Raw genomic sequence first — 20,041 nt, forward strand, 5'->3', positions numbered from 1 at the left:
GGACGACGGACGTTCAAATCATGTCGTGTAGTTATTCAACGGCGTTCATACAATTCAGCAGTTGTGTATTAAAATATGTAACACTAAGCAAAACAAATACCACGTGAATAAAAGTCCTAGTTTACAAGATATGGAACAATAACACTCATGAAAGGTTCTTCGGACTGCATTTCCCAGAACCCTTTGCGTGAAGCTGATTGTAGGTGTCGTCAGCCAGGCACCGGTAGCGTGGGTTTGTCTTGTCAAACTGGATACTACGTCTACTGTTTCTTCTGTCTAAACAATAGAACAATTGTCTTAATTGCTCATAATTTGGGTCAAAATGACGGTAGGTTGTATGCTCCATTTATCTGCAGTTTAAAACGGTTAATGCTTATTTGTAAGAAGGGGTTTCGTTAACTTACTGCAGCAAGTAGCTAAGTTAGCTAACATAAGCTAGCTAGTTGTCGAGTCAACTGTCTGAGCTTGACCAGAGATTACAGCTGTTTTCTTTTTGAACACATGTGTTGAACAGTTTTTTTTATCGTCACAGTTTTTTATTCTAACATATTATATTTTATTCTCGGGTACTTAAGTTTAAGAGTTTCCTTAAAGTGTATTTTTGTTATAAAAAAAATGTTTATTCAGTTGAATTGCAGCTATTACTGCACGTTCTCTAATGAGCTATAATCTTGCACTTCATTGTGTTGCAGGAGCGGAAGGGAACAGCAAAGTTGGACTTCTTGAGAAAGATTGAGATAGAGATCCAGGAGAAATGGGAGAAGGAGAAGGCATTTGAACAAGATGCACCGACAACAGTTGGGGAAAGCACAAAGTGAGTGTCTGTTATCATGAGGAAAGATCATATGTTCTTCTACACTTGACCGAGGAATAGCCAGAAATGTAAGACCATCTTTTAAGAAAGCAATATTCATAGCTTGCTGTACTCAGGAATGCAGGTGTACTTCCTTCAACTGATCTCTTCCTGATGCAACTTAATAGGTATTCTAGTACGTACATAAACAAAAAAACTAGCTATGCAAGTGTGGGTGAAGCTCTGAGATTCAGTCGTTTGGTACAGTTTACATACCAAGGGTGAGCCTTTGAATGGTTTCCCTGTGTTATTTCCCAATTTACAGCACTTTGCTCATAAAAAGATACCAGATTTGAAATCCTTTATGTTGATGAAACTCTTCTTTTTTTTTTTTTTCTTCCAGCAAAAACAAGTTCTTCGTCACCTTCCCCTACCCTTACATGAATGGCAGATTGCACCTCGGTCACACGTTCAGCTTGTCAAAGTGTGAGGTAAGTTTTCATACAAAAGCAACTGAAATTAACTTCTTCAGTCAGCAGCACCTATGACATATTATTGATGATTAGGATCACTGACTCACTGCTGTACTTTCTTCTCGTAGTTTGCTGTTGGCTACCAGTCCATGAAAGGGAAGAAATGCCTCTTCCCATTCGCGCTGCACTGCACAGGAATGCCAATCAAAGTTAGTGTTGTTGTTTTCTTTTCAATGTAGTTAGCACTGCATCTTCAACCCCCCCACAAACACTGCCTTTTCCTTCTTTCTGGTATTCATACATTCATATTGTTTCCACCAGGCCTGTGCAGACAAGCTGAAGAGAGAGATGGAGCTTTATGGAAACCCGCCGCAGTTTCCAGATGAGGATGAGGAGGAGAAGGAGAAGGAGAAGCCAAATATATCTGATGAATTCATCATCAAGGACAAATCAAAGGGCAAGAAGGTCAGTATCTGAGAGACCTGACTGATGCCAAGTTCCACATAGGGATGGGGAAAAAAACACAGTTGATGTTTTTTGCCACTAACAGCTATGGCTCTTTACTCCAAGTGTTTTTTTCTCTTTTGGTTCAGCATTCACAAAGGATGTGTCAATTTGCAATATCTTTCATCTCTTATTTATTATTTTATTCCTCTGTTAGAGTAAAGCAGTGGCCAAATCCGGAACGGCCACTTTCCAGTGGGACATTATGAGGTCTCTGGGCCTCGAGGACCAGGACATATCCAAGTTTGCCCATGCTGAACACTGGCTGGAATACTTTCCTCCGATGGCTGTTAAAGATCTCAAACTGATGGGAGTCAAGGTGACTAATTGTAACTCTAGCACACATCTGAGTTTGTTTTGTTTCTGTACCTATGACTCCTCAATATGCTTTGATTCTAAACTATTTTTTTATTGTGTATAGTATAGTATTGTTGTGAATTCACCAGAATGAATCGATCCTGAGGATGATCACGTTATTCATCGAGTCGATTGTGCCTAAATCCTGGTGTCATGTCATCACTTCACAGGTGGACTGGAGGCGTTCATTCATCACCACCGATGTGAACCCCTTTTATGACTCCTTCGTCCGGTGGCAGTTCATCACACTAAAGGAGAGAAAAAAGATCGCGTTTGGCAAAAGGTGAGGTGGTTTAGGAGTTCCCATGTGACTGTTTAACTTGTTCTGTAGCGCTGTGTTGGTGGTAATAAGGAGATAAGTAAGGAAAGTAGGAAGTGCACTATTATGCGGTATGAAAATGTCGAACACTTTGTCTTTGTTGCTTTCAGGATCAGTTGAACTGTTTTGCCTAAAACTAAGTCCTCTACCAATGTCAATTCTTTCCATGTGGGAGAAGCAAAGGGAATCAGTAATATATTGTGACTGTCCCCGACTCTTCTGCAGATATACCATCTTCTCCCCCAAGGATGGGCAGCCATGCATGGACCATGACAGGCAGACAGGAGAGGTACGCTTACCTGGCTCAATGAAATAACGTATCGGTTGTGAAACACCAAGACTGTGATTATGATCAATTGGGAATCCAAAAGCAAACATTAAAAGGGACTGTGTTCTCACTCTCAATATTTATATTATTGTTCTTTAATGTTCTGTACGTTTACCTCACTACCTTACACCTCACATCCAAAACACTTGACCGTGGGATCATCTGTGCTTTTATTTTACTCACCATGTTTGCCTCTTACTGCAGTTTACTGGGGGATGTAGAAAATTCCACGGATTTCATTTTGCGAATGTTTGTTTTACTGATGATAGCACAAAAAGGAAAAAAACAAATCCTTTAAAATGGTCTTTCTGTATTTTGTTCTTTGTCTTTGAACTACCATTGTTCTCCACCTGCAGGGAGTTGGTCCTCAGGAGTACACTCTCATCAAGATGAAAATAGTTGAACCCTACACGGCAAAATTCAAGTCCAAAGTCTTTTATAGCAGGTAACAAATAACACACACTGACTTTTAACAGTCTACACCACAGACAACGTCTACATGCACTTCACTATAATCCTCATTTTGATAAAAACAGTACTACCGACTCGTAATGTGAGACTGAAGTAAAGCGCTAATGCTCTCCTCCTCACAGCGCCATGAAAGGCAAAAACATCTACCTGGTTGCTGCCACTCTGAGACCAGAGACCATGTTCGGTCAGACCAACTGCTGGGTCAGGCCCGACATGAAGTATGTGGCCTTTGAGACCAGCAGCGGGGACATCTTCATCTGCACCAGCAGGTCTGCCAGGAACATGTCTTACCAGGGCTTCACCAAAGAGAATGGAGTGGTGCCCGTGGTCATGGAAATACTGGGACAGGTACTACCTTCAGCTGCAAATACATTCTACTTCATATCAGGCACAAGGTTTCATGGCCATGGCGCAAACAACTTGCAAAATTGATTCCTTTTGAATTACTCATGCTCTACCTTTTACCTGGGAAGAAGCAAGGCACATATGCAACATACAGTGGAAATCAAACCAGGCTCTGCATCATCTTTTCTCTTTCTAGGATGTCCTTGGCTGTGCCCTGAGTGCTCCTCTGACCTCCTATAAAATCATCTACGCTCTGCCCATGCTCACCATCAAGGAGGACAAAGGTAGGAGTCAAGAAGTTAGGGGAAAATAGCAGGCAGACATTTTCCACATTGGTTAAAGTGGCTTCGTTGTTGAAAGGTTTCTTTGCCAGCGTCAGAATACCCTCTGGTGGAGGCACTTTTCTTTCTGTTTTTTATGTTCCAACTTGAATTTGAGTGAAATATATCCGACAGTTGGTGAATAGTTCAACAGCTGCTTTAAAAGTGCCAATGTATTTATATATGTCTGCATTAAGGTATTACTTTCTGCAGACAATCTGCACGGAGCTTTATCCCTTATCCTTCCTCGTCTTCGATATAACTGGAGGAGCTTTTTAGAAAAGTCTCAAAATAGCCGGCCAAGGTCACCATCGGATGTATTACTGTAGGAGCTGTGAAGTCAATGCATGGCTGCTTTTTTGACCTGAGGGAGAACATTTGTAAACGTATTAAATCAATCTAATTGCACCCAGAGGCCTCTCTGTTCTGTTAGAAGTCAGTACTATCTGTTTTTCTGGGGTGCTCGAGGGCCGTCGTTTGTCTGAGTGTCTTCATGTGTCCTGTTGACGTTTGGTTTGTAAAATAGCCTTAATTGGACTTTCTGAATAAGTGCCCAGTGTGTGTGTGATGGTTATGGAGAGCAATGCGAGAGGCCGGTGACATTTTTCAGTTTTCAGATCAGGTTTATCTGTTCTTCCCCTCTTCACAGTGAGTTAGTTGCTCCAGTATAGCTGCCCGGAAATAGCAGTGAATATTTATAATGTCAATGAGACATTTACTACCTGGCAGGCATAAATACATTTTATGTATTGGCCTTTTTTTTTGCCTTGTCAACGTTTCTCTCAGGTACGGGGATAGTTACCAGTGTGCCTTCTGATGCTCCTGATGACATCGCTGCTCTCAGAGACCTCAAGAAAAAACAGGTGAGGAAATATCTACTATGCTGCCATTCAGGAGGCCTTCATACCTCAGGTGCAGTCTGACGCAGAGCAACACAAAAGACAGCACAGCTAAAGCTTAGAAGGCAATTTGGAAATGCATATTTTGAAATGTTTAAACAGATTGTGCTATTTACTTAAATAGGGACTAAATCCCAAATTCTTAAGGAAGAAACTCATTAAAGATGCATCCATTGTTTAAGCATGCACTACCTTTTGCATTTGATTAAGGTGCCTCTTAATGTTTGCATTTCCAACAGCCTCTGCGGGAGAAGTATGGAATCGAGGACAAGATGGTGTTGCCTTTTGAACCGGTGAGCTGATCTCTGATTGTTGCATTGAACAAATTGAGTCCAAGATGGTTGATGGAGCCTTGATGTGTGTGTTTTATATATGTGTGTGTGTGTGCACATGTCAGATCCCCATCATAGACATCCCAGGCTATGGTAACCTATCGGCTCCTTTGGTGTGTGATGAGCTGAAGATCCAGAGCCAGAATGATAAGGAGAAGCTGGCCGAGGCCAAGGAGAAAGTCTACCTGAAGGGATTCTATGAAGGGGTGAGTCCACTTAGTGGGTGATAAGTTCAAAATGCATCCATAGGCCAGCAAAATGCAGCTTGTATGATTTATCTCCAAGGCACAAAACGAGTGATTCACAACTTAAGGGTAGACTAAATTATTAATTGACTGGCTATCAGCTACGTCTTGCCCTCAGAGAGTTTGGTTCTGTCTACTGTGAAAAACTCTGCATAACCACAGGCTGAATTTGTAGATGACACACACACATATGGGCAAGGAATACTTTTTCTTTTGCGAAACCCAATTTTTTCCTGTGACAATATCATGACATTAGTCAAGTCAAACCTTCACTGTCAGCTGATTGTGCATTTGAACGGAATAAGAATTTAAATGTAGACACTGCAGGGGGCCACTCAGCAGCACATCTCATATATATATATATATATATATATATATACACAGTATACTCCGAGTACGTATCATCGCACCGAGCAGTTCATGATAATGTGTGATTGTTGAGTGCACTGCAGAGACATGACCCACTTCTTGTGGACTGAACTGTCAAAACTGTGAAAGAATTGCATCACTGTGGATGAAACGTGTGTGACTGAATTCCCGTCTTAGATCATGCTGGTTGATGGCTACAAGGGGCAGAAGGTCCAGGATGTCAAAAAACCCATCCAGAAGATGATGGCAGAGAGGGTAAGACACTTTGCTTATTATGCAAAAAGAAATCAGAATACAGTACATTTGAAATAACAGCTTTAAATTCTGACTTAGTCCTGAGTTATTTTTGGTGCGCTGTGATCTTAGAGTTCATTGTATGCCATGTATGGTCGAGGTCCGATCTTTATTCACGATGTTGGCTCTGCACCACTTTCTCACAGGGCGAGGCCATGATCTACATGGAGCCAGAAAAACAGGTCATGTCGCGTTCAGCTGATGAGTGTGTGGTGGCTCTCTGTGATCAGTGGTGAGTGCCACGGGAATTCTGAACATAAACATCTTTATACTTTAAATCTTAATGTGGGTTCATTTGTAACAGGACGGAATCATTAGCGTGGATCCGAAGCTGCATGGTAGTGTGATAGAACTAGGGGAATATACGTTCTTTTCTTCTTTTTTTTTTTGTAAATGCTGGTGGTAAAACATTTAATAATTTATGACTAAGATGATCGGAGATGGTTTGCATTTTCAAGCGTAGAAAGTCTCATGCCATTTGGGCTGTCTTTGATTAGCAGCATGCCAATGTGTCTTCCAGGTATTTGGACTATGGGGATGCAGAGTGGAAGCAGAAGGCTCATGAAGCCCTCAAACCTTTGGAGACGTAAGACACTGACCTCTGCTCTGACGTACCGAATTCCCTTCCCTGTCATATTTTGCTCTGTGCACTGTTTTTTTTGTGAGCGGCTCCTGTGAAGGTCTAGACAATCTAGTATGGAGTGTATAAAACAAATGAAAACAAATCTAGTTGTGTCAAAGTCTAAAAACATAGACATGCTGTGGTTTTATGCTCTTATTTTACACTACGCAGATTTTGTGAAGAGACCAGGAGAAACTTTGAGGCAACGCTGGCCTGGCTACAGGAGCATGCCTGCTCTCGTACCTATGGACTCGGTAGGCGTTCATCTCTTGGCTTTTTGTGTGTGAATGATTGGGTCATGACTGCAGCCACTGTTAATATAAGTGACATATACAACTCTGTTGCTGCATATTTCAAATGTATTATTGCTTCTTGTGTTGTACCACCCAGCCAAAGATGAACAGGACTTTATTTAAGTAGTGCATGACTGATGTTTTTGGTCTATAGATGGAGACAGAGGACTGGTGATAAAGCTCCTAGCAACAGTCTGCCTCTCTGTTCCTGCAGGAGTAGATGCAGACTGGGGGCCAGCTGGCACACAGTGCAGTAGTCTCGGCCTGTTGTAGACTCTTACTGTAGAAATCTCCCCACACATTTTCAGACTATGAAGCATAACGTTTCACCAACCAGACAGACTGGTGTGCTACATGACTTTACTACATGGTGCAGGTTGTGCTGATTTATTTTAGGGCTGCAACTAACAATTATTGTCGCTCTCAGTTAATCTGAAGAATTAGTTGTTTGGTCTAAATAATGTCAGAAAATTATGAAAAATTTCAATCAGTGTTTCCCAAAGCCTAAAAAGAAGTCCTCAAATGTCTTGTTTTGTCCACAACTCAAAGATATTCAGTTCACTGTCATTGAGGAGTGACGCAACCAGAAAATATTCACATTTAAGAGGCTGGATCAGAGAATTTAGAAAATGACTCAAACCGGTTTAATTGATTAGCAAAAATAGCATTCTGTCTCACTTGTGGAAGCAAAACATACTTAAATTTGTACTTTCTTCCTCAACAAACGTCGTTCATACACTGAAAGCTCAAAAGTAAAGACGCAGGTTTGTATTTTGATAGCGTGATCACAGAGAAGATTCTGTTTTTCATGCAGAGAAACTCACGAGGCACACGGACTGTACCCCAGTACCCCAAGTATATTATAAAAATACATGTTTTTATTTTGTGATATATTATGATTTCTTTGAAGTTACATTTTGTATGTATGCAAGTGTAGGTGCGTTTATTTTCTATTTGATTATATTCTGATTCTATATTTAATGTTGTTCAGGTCTCTTAATAATGTAGCTCAAGCTTGCAGTCATTTTCTGTTTTCAACCATCGAAAGCTGGTGAAAGATCTCAATAGGAGCTCACTGGAAAAACTAAAACATGAGCTCAGTGCATTTAAGGCTGGCTGAGTAATGTGCCCCCCCCCCCCCTCTCTGCACTCCTTAAAGTAAAAAAAAAAAATGTGATTTGAGGAAAAGCTGCAAATCAGCGAGTGAGGAATTGTTGCTGCTATCTGTCAAAGCAGCAGGTTGAATGTAGTTGAGTTTATTTGACAATAAAAGGTTTACTTCTCTGCTTGTTTGCCAAGAATGACACAGTGACGCCTTCGTGACTTATTCCGTTCTGTCGGTGTTTTTCTTGGCACCGGAGTTTAGCCAGCTTGACGAGATGGCAAATGCAACAAGAGATTGTGTCGGCTCAGAGGAGACAATTGTCCTTCTTAATCATTTTGTGTCTCTCTTTTTGCTTTCTCTCCCGTGTTTGTGTGCATGTGTGTCTTTCTCTATCTCTCTGTTTGTGTGTGTGTGTGTACACACCTACTGGTTACCATAGGAACGCGGCTGCCTTGGGACGAGCAGTGGCTGATTGAGTCACTATCAGACTCCACCATCTACATGGCTTACTACACCGTAGCGCACCTCCTTCAGGGAGGTGTGCTCAATGGACAGGGAGCCTCACCACTGGGCATCAAGTACGGACACGACACACACACACACACACACACACACACTAGATTAAACAAGGATTAAGCCCGAACTGATTCACTCTCCTCCTCTCCTTCCCTCGTCCTTCTCTTTCTGCCTCCAAACAACCACAGAGCTTGGTCGGCTGAGGGAGAAAAGTCTCCAATTTAATAACTAAACATAATATTTCCAAACGAAAGGTGTTGTTTTGCAGACAAGGTCGATGTGTTGCTTGATATTCATCCATAAACTGACGTGAATAGAAAAAATGTCCACTCTCAATGACAAATTGCTGCATTTCATAAACGGTTTAGAAAAATCAATTCATAGCTCGATGTTCATTTTAGTATTGAGGTAAAACTGAGGTAAAATGGTAACACTGTCAAATGCTACATTTAATTACTTCTCTTGCTTCAGCCCTATGCATCCCTCTTTTTTTTTACCTATCACCGTTTCTGTCTCTTATTTATTTATTTTATTTTTTGCTCCGCAGGCCGGAGCAGATGACCAGAGAGGTGTGGGACTTCATATTCTTCAAGAAGTCTCCTTTCCCAAAGACGGACATCCCTAAAGAGCGTCTCCAGCGGCTCAGGAGGGAGTTTGAGTACTGGTACCCTGTGGACGTCCGTGTGTCCGGCAAAGACCTGGTGCCCAACCACCTGTCCTACTACCTGTACAACCACGTGGCTATGTGGCCCAAAGACAGGTGAGTCTGCCCGCTCCATCGACGATGGATGAAGCAGCTTTACAACATATCCAAGCCACTATTATTTTATGTAACTTGTAAAAAATGTATAACTGCGTTATGCATTTAATTGATTAATATTGATTTTGCATACGTTTGTTGTATAGAGAAGCGTATCGATGAAGGATAAAAGCACCTTATTGATATCATGGTCATGATTTTAATTGTCCAGCCTTAATGTGCATTTATTCAGTGTTGGAAAGGGTTTCAGAAAAACGGTCTTACAAAGTATGACATTTGATTTTAAGAAGTGGGCGTTGGATTAGGGTGAACTTGATTATATTGAGGGTGAAGATGACGCGAATGAGAACATTCTCTCTCGTCCACAGTGGTAAGAGGCCACAAGCAGTGCGAGCCAACGGACATCTGCTCCTCAACTCTGAAAAGGTGTGTCAAATATGAATGGTTAGCAATATGAATCTGTTAATTAGATTATAATCTCAGGATAAATAATGTGGTATTTTGTCTGGGGTATTGATACATTGAATAACAATATTAATATTATATTTTGCTGTAAATCTTTGTATTCAAACACCGCTCTTCTTAAGTGCCGGTAATTAACTTTTTGTTTGATGCTGTTAAGATTTTAAATTACTGTTGATTTGCACCTTTTTTTTTTGTTAATTTAAACACCAACAGTCTGTGACGTGATGGTTTATTCCACTAACCGTTGTAATGAACTTGTGTGGGTGGGCATGCTTGAAAGAATCTGGCTGCTAACATCTGTTTTCTATTTGCCAGATGTCCAAATCAACTGGAAACTTCCTCACTCTCTGTCAAGCCATTGACAAGTTCTCAGCGGATGGTACACTTACTTTTTATTCTTGAGTGATCTCTCTCCCGTGTTCTGTTTCTGATCGTTGACTCTCTCGTGTCATGTTTCACTGAAACGTGGGAGACAAAGCCCATCAGGTGTACGTTTCGATCAGATTACAAAGTGTTTTCACAGTGCATGGACCGTTACTCTTGGTTATAATATAAGCATCTATTATCCTGTTCTGAAGATAATTAGAAAACGCCCAATCTTCATAAGATAGTTGAGGTGTTGTTATTGGGTGCTATGAGCTATTGTATTCATCAGACCCCTTTTTATTGCACTTTAAGTAATGAGTTTCTGTAATAATGTATAATGAATGCAGTGCTCGTTTAAAATACGCCGGTTCAGACGGGGCCAAATGCTTGGCATTTGGTGTTGCTAGTTGCAGCTTGCTCATACAAACAACTTCACACTCGACATTGTGCTTCCTTGTCTCGAGCAAAACACCTGCTCGCGCCAGCTTCACTACGGCAAGAATAAACTTTACGATCAGAAACATCATTGAAATACACTCTGAGTTCACGGGGAAAAAATATCCACTATTCTAACTCATTGTACCCTGAAATCACTTACAAAGGCCACCAAAGCACGTCAGAAATATGCAGTTCATCTGTGTACTACTACCGTGTATTTCTACTTCAGAGGAAAACATTGTCGTGGAATACTCTCATTACCAAATAGGCGTTTTATAGTCACTTGCTTTGACGCGTCCTCTGTGGTTATAAAGTGGAGCATTTAATTAGTGGAGGTGATGTAGATCAGATGAGCCGTTCCCCAGAAGTATGTGAAGAACAGACAGACGGAGATTACTTGCTTTGTGAGTCGGATGGATGCTTACGTCAAGGTGTAGCGGTAAAGCAGTTCATATTCAACATTATCTCCCCATCAAAAGCAAGTTACTGAGGTCCAGCAGCTTTATATTATTTCAATTAAAATGTTCCAATCAATCGAGACTTACGATGTATTTGCATGATCGTCAATTCTAGAAAGTCGGTACCGTCTGATGCTCTCTCCACAGGACAGGATGCAGGGGAGGAAAAATATAGAATCAAATATTTATAGGAACTTGAGAGGACGACATGATTTTGTGAGACTAAGAATGAGAGTTGATGCTCAGTGAAAATGTATTTTAAAACAAAACCCCTATGTTTGGGGGGGGGGACTCATGAGGCATGATTTATGAAAATCCGTCACGGAGAATTTGAGTCTAGTGTTGTTCATCTCCTTAGTTTTACTTGGTTTTAGCTGTTTTCATCTATATCTGGTAGAGACACTGATTAACCCCGGTGTCCCTCCTGAACTCAGTATACCTCAGGATTACTTGATTCATCCTTTTTGTTTGTGTTGTCATTTCTACTCTGTTTTTTATGTTGTGAAGGAGCTGAATAATAGATAGATGTGTCTGTTGTGTCTCTAGAAGCCACTTTGCTGTGGAAGTAAAAGAAAAACGACATAGACTGACAGCAGATAGATGCATTGAGTTGGCTTCCTGTCTCAGAGCTTGGAGTGATGTATGCTGGGTATTTTAAGTTTTCTCAGACTTTGCAGAAGAGAAAGGAAGTACTATGTTAAGTGTATGATTTAAAGGGACCTATACAGTTAAATATTACATTTTTTTAATTTTGAAAATTACAAAGGCATTGATGAGAATGGCATTGGCCATTTTAGGGTTTTTGCTCTGGTGAGAAGATGATTCATAGTTAATTTCTCAGTTATTTTGCGCCTGGTCTGTCTTCCGGCTATTTTAACACACCCGTGCGTTTCCTCTGTCAGGTATGCGTCTGGCTCTAGCCGACGCTGGGGACACGGTGGAGGACGCCAACTTTGTGGAGACCATGGCCGACGCTGGCATCCTGCGCCTCTACACCTGGGTGGAGTGGGTGAAGGAGATGATCGCCAACCAGAACAACCTGAGGACGGGACCCGCAGACACTTTCAACGATCGGGTCTTTGACAGGTAGATGCATTGAGACGGCGTGGTATTGCATACCAAGATATACTGCAGAGCTCTCACAAATGATTGAGGATTTATGGCCTTGAAATAATGTTTGTTTTATTCAATCATTAAATCTATAAATTGTCTGAAAGTAAGAGAAAATGCCCATCTTTAGACACAGAAGTTTAAAATGGTTATTACAACTATCAATTAAGAGAATAAGCTATTGTTTTTGTTTAATTTATAATGAACTATAAACCATTTCATCTGTAGTCTATATCCACTTTAGTGTGAAAACCAGATGCACTGTGTGTCACACTCAATGAAACCAGGCGAGTCTTTCAGAGTTCTGAATAAGTGAATGGTTTACTGACTCTGCAAACTGATTGTAAGGATTTTGTGTCCCGTCTGTCTAGCGAGATGAATGCCGGTATCTTGAAGACGGAGCAGCACTATGACAGGATGATGTACAAGGAGGCCCTGAAGAGTGGCTTTTTTGAGTTCCAGGTAAAATAAAATGTCCATTTATAAAAAACGCTCTCTAATGCACGCTTTAAAGACAAGCATGCTTTTCATCCTCCGTAAGCATTTTATGATGATATCAAAAATTCACTTATTCACTGGAATAATGATGGTGTCTAGGATAGTTTAGAAATAACATAATAATGTGACAAAGACCTTTTAAACTGTTTATGTGTGCAGGCAGCCAAAGATAAGTATCGTGAGCTTGCTATCGAGGGCATGCACAAGGACCTGGTCTTCCAGTTCATAGAGATGCAAACTCTGCTGCTGGCCCCCATCTGCCCACACCTTTGTGAATATACTTGGGGTCTGCTTGGCAAGGTAAGGAAACATGTGTTCGGCCTCATAATGTGGGTTTCATGTTTTCCGAGTTGTTAGCTTTGACTGTGGGTTCAGATGTGTCTTCCATCCTCTCGTCCCATCGGTCCCTCGTTTTTATCTCCACCTTTGTACTTGCAAGTAAAACAGAAGTACTGTGTGAAAGAAGCAATTATCTTCCTGTGTTCATTTACCATCATGGGTACACCTGGGAGCAACGAACTAAGATACCATACTTCCTGTGCTGTAGGTCTGAAGCAGCACTTTATCCACTCAACACTGACTCTGGTGTGAAACTACTAACGCACACACATTCCCTCTGTTGGCGTACATGTCCACCAGCAGCCTGTATGCAAACACTTTTTTTACGCTCCCAACAGCACAGCAGAGAGTCGAGAATAATTTTAACACTGGATTTTATGAATATGAAAGAGTGCTGCTGCTCTGGAGATTTCTTTTTTTTTTTTTTTATTCGGTTGGTTGTGGGGCTTTTGTTGTTGCTAAGCGACAGTGTTTTCTCCAATCATGTGTGCAGCACCGCTAGCTAAAGAGCTAAGAGGCACTCGGTGGACACGGTGGTACACACATCAGTCTGGCATTCTTGCTCATCGTTAACACGGTGTGTGTGTGTGTGTGTGTGTGTGTGTGTGTGTGTGTGTGTGTGTGTGTGTGTGTGTGTGTGTGTGTGTGTGCCTGGTTTTGTTGTTTTGTTCGCCGCCAGAAAAAAACACTTTGTTGCCATGTTGTCATCTCTCCACCGTCACTCGTCAGCCTTCTTTCCTCTTTGCCCAACAGACCAGTTCTCTGATGAAGGCATCGTGGCCTGTGGCCGGTCCAGTGGATGAGATTCTGATCCGGTCCTCCCAGTACCTGATGGAGACCGCACACGACCTCCGGCTGAGACTCAAAGCATACATGCAGCCCCCCAAAAACAAAGTAAGAACCGTGGGCCGTGTTGTTTCACATGCTTCACTGTACTTCACTGCCGCAATGGCTTTTTAAAGTCATTCTGAAAATGAATATTGATTTCACAATTGATTGCTTTCTTTCTTTTATAGTTATTATAAAATTCAACACTTCGTTTCAAAGTGCATTAAGTTTGGTCATTAAATCCTTTCTGCCTCAAGTGTTGTTAAACAGCACAATGAGGCAGAAAACAATAAAACAGCTTGAAAATATCAGGCAGCACGCCGAGGGTAGAGGTGAGATTCAATAGCATTCAATCTTATCTGCTTACAATCTGCTTTTTTACTCTGGATCATGTTAAATCACACATTTAATATATAAAGGAGGTATTCACTTGACTTGGAGCTGAACAAATCTATGCATTTTATCTGCTTTAAAATCAGTATAAAAGAGTTTTATTACTGTTACTACTGACTATGATACATTTTCCTTTGGAAGTGCATATAGATTATGTTTTGAACATAAATGAGGTCTGTTTGAATCTTGCTCTGTGTATTTTCTATTCCCAGGCCAGTTTCACTGACCCTGTTTTAACCAAAGTATATAGGAATCACCTTTTCAATGGTCTGTACTTCACAGTTTGACACATTGCATTTGTAGATTATCGGTGTTGTATATGGCAGGTCTAAGGTTATTTGTTATATTGGTCTATATGACTACAATCGTCTTGACTATCCCTTTAAATACTCTAAGTACCTTTTTATATAACTACTTCAACTATACCTTAAGTCTGTGTTCTGTTTATGGCAGGTAAGTTAGTGTGTTGTTTAACAGTTTGGCTCTTCGGTAAGTGTCTCTAGGCAGCTGGGAAGAAAGCAAAACAAGTATTGACAAGATTTGAAACAGCCGAAATCTCAGACTTCCAGACCGCTGGTATTGATTTACTGTAAATGTTTTGTTGCCATGGAGGCAAGATGGAAGGATAATGGGGGGGGGGGGGGGGAGAAGGAAGGCTGTCTTTTCATCATAATAATAATATTGTTTTCATACATTTCTGTCAAGGAGGCAGATGGATTTTATTGGCAAATGAGTCTCTTACCCTAACCTCTCCCAGGCTGGAACCATCCAAACGCAATGTTTGCGTCTGATTGAGCCCGCCCACCCCCGACAACACCACGAGAGTCCTGTACCTGACTATGGTTGCACCGGATGAATCTGAAATGCTCCTCTTTCTCTGCTGTGGTTTCTTCCCAACAGAAAAGCGACTCAAAGCCCCCAGCCAAGCCTTCCCACTGCAACATCTATGTTGCCAAAAGCTACCCTCCATGGCAGCACAGTGCCTTATCTCTGCTCGGCAAGCACTACAAGGTGACAAACTAACAAACAACATTCATACAGACAGTACATTTGTTACATGTGAATGCACAATGGTCCATGACACAGCGATGCACTGAAATACTTGCCCTTGTATTTTAAATAATCACTGAAGTTATTCCACGTAGTTCACCTCGTACATCTCTCTGTGTCTATGCTCCTGGCCGGCTGTATGTTTTACCCAGCTGTTTTTGTTGTTGTTTTCTCGGTGTCTTTCCAGAGCAACAACGGAGCCCTCCCAGACAACAAGGTGATCGCGAGTGAGTTGGGAGCCCTGCCTGACCTGAAGAAATACATGAAGAGAGTCATGCCTTTTGTAGCGATGATCAAGGTAAATCTGGGGGAGGCAGGAGCACAGTGAAGGAGCATTTGTGTGTGTGTGTAAAGGCACATACTGTCCGTTCTATAGAGTCTAACATGGACAATTAATCAGTGCATATTCCTCTTTTTTTTTATTAATTTAATGTCGGTATTCTACACATATTTGCCTTTTAGCTCCTTTTTGTGTTGTATTTTTTTCTCTGCCTTGTTCAAGTTGTTTGTTTACCACCTAAGAAACAGCTCAAGGTGTTTTTTTGGTCCTGGTACTTTGAGTATGCATCATTAAATGCTGTTTTCTTTTCTTTTTATTCCCCTTTGTGTTGAACAATGACCAAACTGTAGCCAATATTGTCTGAACAACCATTTTCCCATGTCTGGGATTCTTGGTCTATTGATTGAAAGAGTACAAAACATGCTTTTGAGAGGCTGTCTCTGCTTGTTATTATGCATCTTTGCTACATTCATGAAAATGTTTTTATTTTTCTATTCAGCTTGGCAGCACATCTGTCTTTGTCCTCACCTTTTCACATGTTGGCTGCTTTGCTTTTAGATTACATTAAATTCCTATCAAATTGCATCACGTCTAGTTAAGGTGTCTCTGTTGATCAAATACCAGCATTCACTGAATACATCTGGTGCATGACAAGTTGGTAAATATTAGAAAAACTTTATTTTTCTTCAATAATCATGATCGCAGCATTAGCATGACAATTATCTTATCTCCATATTGCTGGCTTGTTTGTTTTTTTTGTTCTCTTTAGCAACGTTAACTTCCTGTTCGTTCCTCAGGAAAGGTTCACGTCCATCATTCGTGCTTGTATTTTGTGTGATTGATTCTGACTATTTGGGTTCTGCAGGAGAACCTGGAGAAGAACGGGCCACGGGTCTTGGATCTGGAGCTGGAGTTTGATGAGCGGGTGGTTTTGATGGAAAATCTGGTCTACTTAACCAATTCTCTAGAGGTATGATTGGGGATCATTTCTAAAGTCAGACATGACATAAAAGTGTCCAACCTAACAACACGCCTGACAGCTCTACATTTTTGTTAAAGACGGGATAAAACACTACATTTGTTAGTCAATAACCCCAAGCAGCACAAATCTGCTCTAGCAATATATTGTTATCTCAAATGTGAGCAATAAACACAACAAGTTAACTCGATTAAGTGCTGTTTGTCGAGCTGTAACATGCAGTTCCAGCATTTTTGGTTTCCTCAGAAATGCCTCGGCTTTAAAGCTGACTTTTGCTACTTTTGCAAAAGTCAGTTAAGACAATCCTGAGCTCAGTTGTCAGTCAGGAAAGCCCTTAATGCTTTTGTCTGCAAAGAGGCTTAGCCGAGTCGAAAGTAAAACCTGAGTCCCTAAGATACTTTTGTCAAACCAACGCACATTTAACCACAGAAAGAAAACTACGTCAAAGTAATACCCTGAATCCATTTCCAATGTTTTGGATAGATCATAGCTCAAATAATAAGCTTCCAGAGAGAAGATGGAGAAATATGCTTTATGATGTAGGGCTGAAAAAGAGTGATGTATTACTTACCTCTCAAACATAACAAACTGAACTGAACTGATTTGAACCTTAAATCTGTTTTGTGAGAAACTAACACTGCAGTCTTTCCTTTTGGATGGTCTGTGGTGGTTTATGCTGTGGATGTGGATGTTTCTATGGGCACTGTGTACTTCTTTCTTTCCTGTGTTTAACTAGTTTACACCACTGTTACTCTGTGCCATCTCAAACTGAAATACCATCCCCGATTTTGAATGTGTGAGTGGCGAAGCCAGATCTTGTCTCTCTGATCTCTGCATGAGCCAGATTAACACCACCGCTGTTTGCCAGTTCGCATACCAAACACACCTGTACACACACTATCCGATAGCGGATTGATCTCGGCTGATAATCCTTCTTTTTCACATCCTCTACAGTTGGAACAGATCGACATCTTGTTTGCGTCTGAGGCCGACGACAAAGTGAAGGAGGACTGTTGCCCGGGGAAACCGTTCTGTGTTTTCAGAACAGAGGTAAATGCTTTTGGCTGTGTTGGCTGCTCTTAAAGCAGGTTGCCTGCGTGCGAGTCTCTGTTAGAGGGCAGGTGTACGCACCTTTTTCAGCCACATGTTTCTCAGATTTTGTGATCTGCATATTCGCAATATGTTCCTGTTTTTATGTGTTTATCTCTGTAGGTGCTTGATTACCTGTGTGCATCCCTTGTGCAACCGTGTTTGTGTTTCCCAGATGAAAAAAATATGTGTTTGCACACTTAAATCAACAATTAAATTGAGTGTTTGTGCCTCTATTTCCCCAGCCTGGAGTGTGTGTGTCCCTGGTCAACCCTCAGCCGTGCAACGGGCAGTTTTCTACAAAGGTTGACGTCCGCCAAGGAGACAGCGGAGACAGCATCATCCGTAGGTTAGCTAAGGTCAACAGACTCATTAAAGGTTAGTAAGTTAAATGGATATACAGCACAAATTCATAAACTATGGTTAGGAACCCTAAATAGGTCTGTTTAAACACCAATGATCTAAATAGGATGGAAACATTTAATCTTGTCATGTCTTTGAACCGTGCACAGATTATTCATCTTTTTTGTGGAATAAATTACATCTATGTAATTACATATTATGTTACTGATGTCTAACAGCCTCCCAACCTTGTTTCAGTCTTTCCCATCTGCCATCCTTGTGCACGACGACTGGGGAAGGGAGTTTAAATGTCTACTTCCATACCGTTTCCCCCATTGTCTTAAAGCCAAATCTTTGAGCAATTTTGACAGGCCCTGGTTCTTTACATAATGCAGTTATGACATTAAATATCATCCACATTTGATTTTAACCATCATTATATTCAAAACCAAGCTATGTGCTTTATGTGATGGCAATTTACCCACCCACTTCCCCTTGTGACATTCTCTTTCACAATCATCACTTCGACACAACGCAGTGCTTAGCTTTCCTCTCATCAACTTCTCACAGAACTTCATTTGAGTTTATTTTCATTTTGTGGGTTTTTGTTTGGAAGCCTCTCTCCATCTCCCGTGCCCCGTGCTGCAGTACCGTTCTCAACCTCCGGTTCTGAAAAGTGTAGACAACGCAGAAGTGTCTCAAACTTGCATTCTCTCTACTGGCCAGCAGGGGTCGACTCCATTGGTTGCAAAAAGAAATGTGATCGTCTAGAAGTCTATGAGAAAATGACCCTACTTCTGACTTGAGTTATTGCCTCAGTAAACATTGTAAACATGAGTTTATCGTCTAATTTATGGTCCCATTTAGAGTAAAATAGACCATAAAGCAGGGTATGCTTTAGGGCGGGGCTACATTGTGATTGACACACACACACACACACACACACACCTCTCTGACTCTGCCTCTGCCTGACTCCCCTCCACCAGATCTGTCCAGAGTCAAGTTGATGAGGTACGAGGACCCTGTGCTGGGGCCTCGCCGGGTACCCGTCCTGGGACACGAGGAACAGGGCAAACTGGCCATCTCCAACAAGTCGGTGTTCAACGTAAACCTGGAAGAGAAGAGGGTCACTCTGGCCGACAACGGCCTCTCTGTGGACATCGGGAACTCTCTGGTTTATCTGGTTCATTAGAGTTACATTCACTCTATCTCTCTCACACACACACACACAAGCATATGTCGGCACATTCAGCAGTGAATTATTTGTGAACGGTTCAAATGCGTCATTAGTTGTTGACTCAAAGCCATAGAACAGTGACTCAAACATATATCTGTGTTTTATAATGTTTCTGTGGATGTGACCGATTGTTGTGTACCTTTTTCACTGCTGAATGCGACCTCAGCGAGCATCTGAAACTAATGGGACCTCAAGAGTTTGCCTCTGTCCTCTTACAAAAACATGTACAATAGTAGTACATCCGGATCTGGTTTTGTTCTGCACAAAACGGATGTTTCAGGGTCAACCCTATCCCCGGAAAAACAGGGGATATTGGATCTTTGGTACTAAAATTAGGGTTCTTTAATGGTGTGACAAAGCAAGCAATTTTGAAAATATCCTGTACTTTCCCTTAAGGATTTTGTATCGGAGGATAGCACCAGGATTTGTATTCTGTTCCGTCTTTTCATCGTCTGTTTAAGTTGAATCTCGTTATTTTTCTCTATGAGTCACTCTTTTTCCTATTTGATAAGATGCCCAATAAATCTTTATAATTAAGCTCTTTGCTTTTTCTGAAGGGGACGAACAAAAATCTACCACCATGTCCTAGCCAACGACACGTGTCATTACATGGTGCGACTGCTCCTGCAGCCTCCTCAATGCCCGTTTTATTTTTTTCATATAGATGGTAATGTGCCTGCTGTGTTGTTTTATACATTGAAGATGAGGCATATCATTCCCTCATGTTTTGTCATCCTGTCAGACAGCGTTCCTATTTTCTAGCAGTGGATGGTGCTTGTCTCACTTGTGCTTTCCAGAGAAATAATAAAAACCTATGAAATATT

At 41.3% G+C, this 20,041-nt stretch overlaps 1 protein-coding gene across 1 annotated transcript; it reads left to right on the forward strand.

The window, feature by feature from the left end:
- The first annotated feature begins 214 nt into the window (after positions 1-214).
- On the forward strand, positions 215-20,041 carry lars1b (leucyl-tRNA synthetase 1b). The gene is made up of 32 exons (XM_079172240.1): positions 215-328; positions 693-814; positions 1,197-1,284; positions 1,395-1,475; positions 1,588-1,731; positions 1,928-2,089; positions 2,298-2,410; positions 2,672-2,735; positions 3,131-3,219; positions 3,368-3,593; positions 3,787-3,874; positions 4,697-4,773; positions 5,049-5,102; positions 5,207-5,347; positions 5,933-6,010; positions 6,196-6,281; positions 6,570-6,635; positions 6,843-6,925; positions 8,509-8,647; positions 9,133-9,345; positions 9,714-9,771; positions 10,126-10,189; positions 11,975-12,158; positions 12,554-12,644; positions 12,840-12,980; positions 13,773-13,913; positions 15,141-15,251; positions 15,478-15,588; positions 16,436-16,540; positions 17,504-17,599; positions 17,884-18,016; positions 18,967-20,041. The coding sequence occupies exons 1-32, from the start codon at positions 323-325 to the stop codon at positions 19,170-19,172; spliced, it is 3,561 nt and encodes a 1,186-aa protein (XP_079028366.1). The 5' UTR covers positions 215-322; the 3' UTR covers positions 19,173-20,041.

This window comes from Pholis gunnellus, assembly GCF_910591455.1.
Source record: "Pholis gunnellus genome assembly, chromosome: 13".
Taxonomy (NCBI): Eukaryota; Metazoa; Chordata; class Actinopteri; order Perciformes; family Pholidae; genus Pholis; species Pholis gunnellus.

Bases quoted from the DNA above. Each gene is read 5' to 3' on its own strand.
- lars1b (XM_079172240.1), top strand. The intron at 2,090-2,297 runs GTGACTAATTGT...ATCACTTCACAG, and splicing joins TCAAACTGATGGGAGTCAAG to GTGGACTGGAGGCGTTCATT. The intron at 4,774-5,048 runs GTGAGGAAATAT...CATTTCCAACAG, and splicing joins GAGACCTCAAGAAAAAACAG to CCTCTGCGGGAGAAGTATGG.